The 9700-nt window shown below is 32.1% G+C and overlaps 1 protein-coding gene and 1 long non-coding RNA gene across 3 annotated transcripts; both read right to left on the bottom strand.

Moving 5' to 3' along the window:
* Positions 1–24: 24 nt before the first annotated feature.
* Positions 25–4112, bottom strand: LOC110810141 (uncharacterized). Of its 2 annotated transcripts, XR_015816157.1 has the most exons (5): positions 3271–4112; positions 2069–2189; positions 1770–1961; positions 1469–1568; positions 25–67 (listed from the first exon to the last, which is right to left on the bottom strand). It is a non-coding gene; the product is annotated as an uncharacterized LOC110810141 (long non-coding RNA). The 2 variants fall into 2 exon arrangements; XR_015816156.1 differs by having other exon boundaries at positions 1469–1961.
* Positions 4113–5408: 1296 nt separating this feature from the next.
* LOC110810138 (LIM domain-containing protein WLIM1-like) lies at positions 5409–8843 on the bottom strand. The gene is made up of 5 exons (XM_088210900.1): positions 8451–8843; positions 6514–6610; positions 6370–6410; positions 6166–6255; positions 5409–5871 (listed from the first exon to the last, which is right to left on the bottom strand). The coding sequence occupies exons 1-5, from the start codon at positions 8586–8588 to the stop codon at positions 5665–5667; spliced, it is 573 nt and encodes a 190-aa protein (XP_088067026.1). The 5' UTR covers positions 8589–8843; the 3' UTR covers positions 5409–5664.
* Between the last annotated feature and the right edge of the window lie 857 nt (positions 8844–9700).

Consider the following 9700-nt stretch of genomic DNA (forward strand, 5'->3'; position numbering starts at 1 on the left):
TTAAATTTTTATCAGTGTGGTTAATACCTGAGCCTTGCATATACCAATCTGAGGTCGAAGAATACCCCTATTCAATAGACAAGAAATTCCATTTTAAGTAAATCTTACCCTGATCATACACATGAAATAGTGCAAAAACACGAACACTAGCAACGAGGGAGTTAATATCATTAAGGAATTTTGCAGATAGGCCAGATTTCACTTCAATTGGCCAAATGTACTGTTTTCAAGTCAAGAACCAATTTCTTACTAAAATACAAGGAATACAGCTTCTAATTAATAATCATTGCTTCATCCAAACACCATAAAATAATCAATCACAGAAAAAATTAAGTAGGTATGAAGGGTGATGTCCCTAATCAATTTCATCTCCTAGTAGGGAATGAAGTCAAACAATCGATGAGAATTAACAATTTCCTGTAACAACTATGGCCGAGAGAATTATGTCTCAAAAGCTGGTTTAGCCCTTGTATCATTCACCGTTTTATGGATTTTGTATCTTCTATATGCATAAATACATATCTATATATATATATATGTATATATATCTTGTTCACACATTGAACATGAATGTCTGAAGAAATACACAGTCTTTGCTAAACGACATTGGTCTTCAACTAGATTTTACATGCAGGGTAGATTAGATATTTGGTCAACTTGTTTTGTAAAAAAAAAGAACGTATATATATATATATATATCGGAGTTCTTCTTTTTTCTTTTTCTTAAAAAAGAAGTTATCTGCACAGTATCTAACATAAAATAAAACATAACTTATCAGTTTTTGTCCTGATCATGTTCATCTTATCTCATTGTATATATCAGCTATGTTAACATACGTAGGGGTTTCCTTTTTTATATCAAAAGATATAAGTTAAATAACAAGATGTGTTAAGATCACCTACTCGTTAAAACCTAAGCAAACTGGAGAAGTAAACAAATGTTTTGAATCTACTAAATGGTACTAACATCTTACGTATTAGGAGTATGATCAATCCCGTGGGAATCTGGAGTTTGCAAGTTAATAGTCCTCTGTTTAGTTTTAATGGTTTTCCAGAAACCGTAATCTGAAAGGATAACTCCTGATGCGTGAAAGCAACTAGCTCTTTTGATGTTTTAACATATCAAAACTTGGGTGTATATAGCTAAGAAGATATCTACTGCAACTTTGTCATTAGCAGAAAAGAATAAGATAATAATGATCTCACTCGAAGATAATATTATCAGTAAAGTTAATCATTAGCTCAGGCTAGAATTATTTGGTGGGGACAGCTTACTAAAATTCCTTCAATCACCAGCTCTGCATATTGGACTTTGAGACCACCACCAAATTAATAAAATTTTCATTTGTAATAAAAGCAGCAGTGTTTTTAATTCTTTGTGTTGATATATATATATATATAGATATATATATGTATTCCCTTCCTAGCTCCAGTCTTACAGGGAAGAGCTAGTAAAGCAAGAGATGACCTTTTATTTGCTTGAATAAGAAAAGCGTGTTGCTCCACTTGCTGGACGCTTTTGTTTCATTGGAGTGGGGCAGCTTCAACCAACTCGACCTCAAAACATTCTGCAACTATGAAAACACAATAAAAGTCATCTAGCCCCATAAATATTACATTGAATTCTCTCAATGTGGACCACCAGACTCCTTGTCAAATCAAATTTAAAGCAGTATATAAATTTTGTCTTCGTTTACAACAATCATCCAATATGAGAGGAAGTAAATGTTTGTGAAGGAGTCCTTTAAGTTTGCAGGACTTTGTCATACCTGACCACAACTTGCTGTCTCATAATATCTTGGTGCAAGTTGAAGTCCTCCTCATTAATGTTTGAGGTACATCTTTTAATCAAGGCCATAGAATGAGTGGCTCCCATGAGTAGGGTGGGTCAAATTTCACACTCCAAACAGCTATATCTCATTCTTTTCTAACACAGGACTTGATGCATTATGTGTTTAACACTGGTTGGGGCATCAGAGAACGTAAGATCAACTTTTAATATAGCACTTTGAAATGAAATCATCTTAGCCAAAAAGCGAATTGACCTCATGAAACTTGCTTTGCTTACATTGAAAGTATGAAAGAATTGATAACTAGCAACAATCATTGAAGAGGCAGATTTCTTCATTAAGAATGTGAGAAGACTATAATAATTTCCGTGCTGCAGGCTTGGGAAGTGGACTTTGAAACTGCATGACAATCATCAGCACAAATTTCAAAAACTCGGGTCAAAATTCTGGGCTCCGCAATTATCAACTCATTAAAGCAATTGATAAGATCTCATTGCATCAAGCCGTTGCTTTTTGGTTCCTTAATTTATCAAATGGTTCCAGGATTTCATTTGTCTTCTTTTCAACTATGCAAGGAACTGGATCTAGTCTTCCAAATGTCAACTATCCATACAAAACTCTAAAAAGAGACGGCCGTTAAATGCCAAAATAACAGTTAATGGACTTAATATATATATATATGATTATCCACATGGAAAATTGATCCAAAATAACACTACCATGGGGATTATGCACTTTGATATCCTGAAAACCTAAGACCATTCGTCCAAATCCTATTGTTTCAACTTCCAAGTAAACACATCACATTTGGGCATTTGATCGAGAACTCCATTTGCAGTGTGAATCCCAATTATTTAAGCAAAAAACACACCTAATCAGGTCTAATAATGAATTCCTTCAAAATTTTAACAATTGGAGTCACATCCATTTTCGAGCTCATGCATGGTAAAGGTACGATGAGTGTCAAATCTACTAAAAATAAATTCTTATTTAACTAATAAAATAAAATTGTAATAATGATAAATGGGGTCGAATTTATAGAGAATTGAAAACTAATTTTCTTTTTTGATCAATGAATGAAAAGTAAACAAAAGAATTTTGTAGAATATAATACGCAAAATATAAAATAAATAATAAGTAGAATAATATTAAATAAACTTTTGGTTGTAAGGTAGAAACTAAAAGAATTATAAAAAAAAATTCTTAATTGACGAGATAATTAGTTCCAGTAACATAATTGATTATAAATGTAAGAATTTATTTTATTTAAACCAGTTGTAGTTGTCGAAAACGTTTCGACAACTAATTATTTCTTATTTTTAAACCAATCAAGAAATGTTCATTAGTTGGTTTTTCGCTGCTAAACAGTTATGAGAACGTCAACAAGATTTAACTTGACAATAAACTTGAGAACTAAAAGAACTTGATTCAAGTTGACGTATTCATCCGTGTGAATTGATCAACCAAATTACTTACTTACATTCTTATGTGACACTGATCGTTACTAGGTGTCAGAACCACTTAAACAATTATAGATTTGAGAGGTTCGGTTAGTTGCTTGCTGCCTCTCCAATATTCAACGAGCCCTATTCAAAACCACAAATATGTATAAGTGTAGAAAATAAATAAATATTACAGTTATATAAAATATAGATTAAATTAATTCCATCTCATAAATACATAACTGGAGTTCACTAAATCTCAACTAACAAAAGAAAGCAAGTTAGCCATTCATGATGGTCTTTAATACAAAAGAGTTTTTTTTTTTTTTTAATGATAAAGAAAGGAAGAAGAATGAAAGGGCAGTGCGGAATCTCCAGCAGTGATTGTCAGTGGCGTAGGGAAGAAGAAGGATATCTATTCTGCTTGGCAGCCGCTGTCTTTATAGCGAAAAAGGAGCTACGGTTTTTTGTTTGTTGATTAGGATCTTTTCCCTTGATTCCAGTTTATCCCTACCTTTCCAAAATAATATTTTCATGATTTTCAGCCCTCACATCTCGACATGGAGGATATTTTTTTATTAAATTTCAAAAAATCTATCTTTTCTTTAAATGGTCTACAGATCGCGACACAAGTCTTGAGCAAAGCTTGTCTCCATTACACGCAGGGCCTTTAAACTTCAAGTGCTGCCTTGGCTTAGTTGAACATAATTATGGTCTCATCTCGCTGCCTTGGCTGCAAGCTGTGTCCAAGGGTTAGTTGTGCTTATCCCTTCAGAGGTGTAAGCTTTGGGTAAGACTTATGTGCGTGGGCCAAAATCTAATGTTGCTGCAGGGTCTAAGCCCTTGCCCAAGGCTTAGACTGTGATAGATGGTTGTTTTGTTTCTTTTTCAGCTGTTCTTTTTATATTTTAAGCATCATCAAAATTAACAAAATAATAACTTAATTAGGTAGTAAATAATTAATTTTAAACAAACAAAAAGTAGACGATAAGAATGTTGTTTTTGCATCCTATCAAGATACCTCCGAATTCAAATTTTGAAATACTGGTAATTCTTGGTGAAACTGGTGATGGTGTGATGAATTGGAGGAGAGAAATTTAGGTGGCAGAACCAAAAGCATTTAGAATGAAAAGAGTTTGGTTTTGGGAATGATCTTGAGATTTTTATTCATGGTGATTTTGAAGTATGAGTTGAGGAAGAATATTAATAAGCATACTTAAAATTTACTTAGTGAAGTGTTTAAATGTTTATAGAATCAAGAATAATAAACTTTCATATAGAAATTCATTAGAGAGCTTGACTATTCTCATGATTTTATAATTAAAATAAAAAATTTATAAACCTAATTTTATTTAAATTACCAAAATTTATCTCTCGAACTAAAACATAATAATATGTACAATAGTTATGCCATTTGACTTATTTTCTTGTTAAAATTAAACAGAAAAAATATAAACTCATTTAATCTTTGGTATTTGCTTCTTTGCATAATTCTGCTAATGCCCACTTCAATCTTTTGTATTATGATTGATTTGTACAGGACATAAAAAATATCAGTTGTGTTAAGTACACTTGTTTAGGACATTGATAAATTATTAAATTAACATATTTCGTTTTAAATATTTTATTTTTATCTAAATATAATATTAATTTCTCTCTTCCCCCTCGGCAAAGACTTAAAAACTTAGACATAGTTTGATTTGGTCTTAAAACTCAAAAATAACCAGTAAGAAAATCATGGAAAAATAAATCTCACTCACTATGTATACAATCACAAGAAAATAAAATACAAGTATGAAAATAATAATATGATTTGCTCAGCAAGTAAGAAGAACTTTTATACTAGAATTAATTTAAGAGTGAATTATCAATACAGTTGTGAACCCCTTACATTGATAAATTAGAAAGTTTTCCTCTCAAAAAATTTAGTATATACATAAAATATTTTTCAAAAATAATTATAAAATATAAAATATCTCTATAACCAAACCACATCAAATTGATGAATTTGAATTTTGGTTCTCATCAAATCCCAAAATAAATAAATAAAACAATCACGAAAATTTAAAAAGAAAAATACTTCTGCAATCTTCAATGGAGAAGCATGAGAAAGACAAAAAAGAAAGTCATTGATCTCCTCTGCAGACAGAAATCTGGAACTCATCAAAGCTTTAAATCACATAAAAGGCATCAATGTTTTATTAAAAGGACTGAAACACCAAACTCTAGTATATCCATTTTAAAGCTCACACAAAAACTTTTAGCCAACAAACAAAATCCTCTACCACATATTCATTTTCCCCAACTATAACATAAATATAACTCATGCAAGGAAATTCCAACAACTCTTTTCATATGCTTCAAGAGTCAGCAAAACTTATTATCAAAGCAATCACCAATGTTGCGCCAGTGCAGAAGATTCGGAGTTTTACTCATGCGACTGTTTCTCCATTGGCTTCCTTGGTGTTTTCATGCTTGTCAAGTTGGCTGAAGTTACCCTTCTCCTTGAACAGCTGGTTATGGTGATGCCTACAATAGAGACGATGTTCGTGGGCTATATAGTTTGAGGGACTGATGACACAGCCTCCATGGGTGCACCTGAAACAACCCTTGTGGTATGACGTCCCATCCACTGCAACCTGAAATATGCAGAAGAACGTTTTTGGGCTATAAAGTTTTGAAGTATTTGTTCATTAAACTTATTGGAGATCAAGACATACGAAGCACAGAGGTCCAGTTTCACAAAATGGGATACTGCTAATGATGATCAATTGTACAAGAACAAAACATATGGATGTATATGACAATATTTTTGAAAGAGACGCCCGCTATAGGGTGAAAATTTTTTCATCACAGACAGCAGGAAACAGAAATTTTTGGGCTCATCAATGTCAAATTACCTGAGATATACAGCATCAACTATCTAATTTTACCTTTTCAATCGGGTAAACGGTTTTCTTGCATGCAACACATTTATCCTGAGTTCCAGCAAACATGCTTGAAACTCTGCTGTTGCTGTGGACCTACATGAAGTGCACTTGGTCATATCTTTTGATAGATACCAGTTTACTGACCCAAACTCTAAGTATATTCATTTGTATGACTGAAGAACTACGAAACTCCAGATCATTAGATACCTGATCAGCAGATCTCTCGACCCTAACAGTTTTGGGAGTTCCTAGAAAAGAAAAATAAAAATTAGATCATCAATATGCTCATATAAGTGTTGATTACACCAAAAAAAACACAGGAAAAAAATAAAAATAAAAACAGGCGAGCACCTTCAAAGCTTTTATCCAAGCTGCCGGTCATTTTAAACAGTTGATCAAAGTGAGGCTTGCAATACAAAACACCCTCAAAGGAGCTATAGTTACTCAGCTGCATAGATGAAGAAAAGGAGAATAAATGTGAAGAAAAATATAGAAATGAACTGGGTAAAATCATGCTGATAGACATCTAAATCAAAGCTGAGTCATTTTTATGCTATAATAGCTACATCATAGAAAGGCTGAAGATTACAAACTTCACACCATAAATAATTTAAGATTCAGATGGCAACATTTTCAACTTTCGATTTGCCAATATAGGACCTGAGTGAGAAATATTATCATGATCAACAGAAAAGTAAAACTAGAGCATTCCACATTTCAATCATTAAGATAAGAATGTGGCAAGAACCAAAAGCAGTAATGCTGCCAATGGGGTGATGAGACAGCAAGGTGCCAGATAAATGAATTAATCCACAGAAGAATAAACGAAGATGATGTGGTTCCTGTAAGAAGATGACATAGGAAATTTCAAAGGTTCCGATCAGAGATTCTTTAAAGCTAAACACTGATCATCATTAACTGGTAGAACACTCCCCCCTGTTGCCTTCCATTTCCTACTTCTCTTCACTAAAACAATAATAGCAAATAAGAGCTTTTCACAATCCAGATTTATTCTAAATTTCAATAAAACTATTGAGTTTTCCTCCTCAGCCCGAAATTGAATCCTCTCTTAGATACCAAATTAAACTGTAAAATGAATATATAAAGAATACACAAATCTTTATCATGCTTTTCAATTTCCGATAATATTATGATTTAACATCTTCTTCGCATCCTTCAATGAGTAAACCATGCCTCACAATTAAGGATAGGCCTAGGAATGGCTTTGTAAGAGAAAAAAAGGGTAAACACAACTGCACAAGGGATGCCAAAGAAGATAGGGATCAATCATAAACCAATAGATGATTATGATGCTTACTATTTAATAACCCAATACATACACAAACACAAGCACACCACACACGCAAATATGTTCTTTTACAGAAAACGATGAGAAGGAACTGGAAAGGGAAGTCAAGCTTAGACCATATCCAACTGAAAATTGCGTTGTTCATTAGGCTTCCTTAGATACCCTAATGTTCAGAAAAAGTGAATTAATACTTTTCACTCTACAAACAAGTGAAAATGGTAACTCAATTTAAGAAAGAAAAATGAAACAGGTAATACTCCATCTTGAACCAGGAATTACCCTCATCTGTCATTCCAAAACCCAGTGTTGTTGTGGCTTAATTATGAAAATATCTTGTATATAACATGCGAAATATTATGTGCATATCCAGAATATTTTGTGTATTTCCTGAAAATTATTTTGTGCATATCTTGAAAATATTTTGAGAAAAACTTCTAATACTTTATTTATATAAAGGCTTTAGAACCTACTGGTAATGTAATTTCAATTTTTATTATAATAGAAAACTTTTTCTCGATTTTATCTATGGATATAAACATACTAGCTGAACCACGTTAAATCTTATATCTTTTCTTATTTTACTCTTTAATTTGTGTGATTGTGTGCATATTGGGGGTTATTTTTCCAACACCAAGACTTCAATTCTCTAACATAGATACCACATAATTAAGCAAAATCAAACATCCTTAAACAAAAGAATGGCACTATTCTCATTACAACTGTTCATTCACTTCAGCTCTCCCACTATCATTTATCCAGTTACAACAGAAGACTACCATTTATTAAAAAAAAAAAGAGTTATGAAAGAAGATCCAAGGAGTCCCAGTATAACTAAAAACAAAATTCAGATTCAAAACTTCCAGAATTAAGCACTAAATGACAAATAAACAAGTGGTTATGGATCAAAATCAAACGACAGAGTAAAAAACGATTAAAATAAACACTGAAGTAAACAAAAGGATAATATATATGTTTGTACCTTGAGGGTACCCTTGCAGTGATGGCATCTAAAACAAGCCTTGTGGTAGACTTTGTTATCAGCAGTAAGCTGATCAACCAGATAAACAGTCTTCTCACAAGCTTTACACTTCTGGGTTGTCCCTGCAAAGGTTGCCATCTCTTTCTCTCTCTCCTTCTCTCTCTCTCTCTCTGTATGATCTCTCTGGATCTTCCACACACCCCACCCAAAAAAAATCCAAGAAGCAAACAAAAATTAGAGGACTTTCTTGATATGATAAAGAGGAGAGACTCTCTCTCTCTATTCTCCCGCAGTATATTTTCGAATTTCTGAGTGTGGGGATCGGGGTGGTCTGAGATTTACAGCTCAGATGCAGGAGAAGGCATTTGCTTTCTAAGAGTTTGGACCAATGGCAGGCGCCAACTGTCCCAAGTTGAGGGTGTTTTAGAGATTTTTTTTTGTTTTGTTTTGAGAAGATTTAGATCTCAGTAATAAATACCAAATCTAGCATGTAAATTGACGATATTACCCCTGATTGCACAATTGTCTCGACTACATTCAGGAGCAGTGAATTTGCGCCTGGCGAGACAAGGAGAGTAATATCTACTACACATATTCGGACAAAATCTCGGTATCATCTTCACACCAACTCCCGCAAAAGCGCGTTGCTTACACTTTCTTGAAAGTTTTCAACTTTTCTTCTCTTTTATTTTATTTTTCTCTTTTTTAAGTCCTTGATATTTCTTTTTCTTTTACTTTTTATAATCAATCACTTAATCAATATATATTAAAATAAATAAATTTTTTTTTTTAATATTTCGTAAAAATAATATGGTTTTTATATGAATTAACAAATTCTATTTAAAATCTTAATTAGTTTTAAAAGATATAAAACTTGTTGAGTTTTGAATAATATTAACTATGTAAATTCAACCATAAAAATATTTGATCACACAAGAACATAAGATTTTTAGGTGAAAGACTTTCATTTATAGGAAAAATTACAAGTCAAATTTCAAATTGAATTCATTATCAAGAAATTAATGAGTACATATAATCCAAAGTTAATCATAAATTTGAGTTCTACAATAAAAAATAATACTTAAATTATTTTCCTAACTAATACGCAACAAATCTCTTTCTTTGTAGATATTTATTTAAACAATAATTTTTTAAATACTCTTAAATAATAAATACATGTTAATTTTTGACAATGTTCAAAGGTCTAATAGAAGAATAGAAAAATTATGACATTTTTCTTTGATTTGTAA

Source organism: Carica papaya, chromosome 9, assembly GCF_054855325.1.
Source record: "Carica papaya isolate Zhongbai chromosome 9, ASM5485532v1, whole genome shotgun sequence".
NCBI classification, from domain to species: Eukaryota; Viridiplantae; Streptophyta; class Magnoliopsida; order Brassicales; family Caricaceae; genus Carica; species Carica papaya.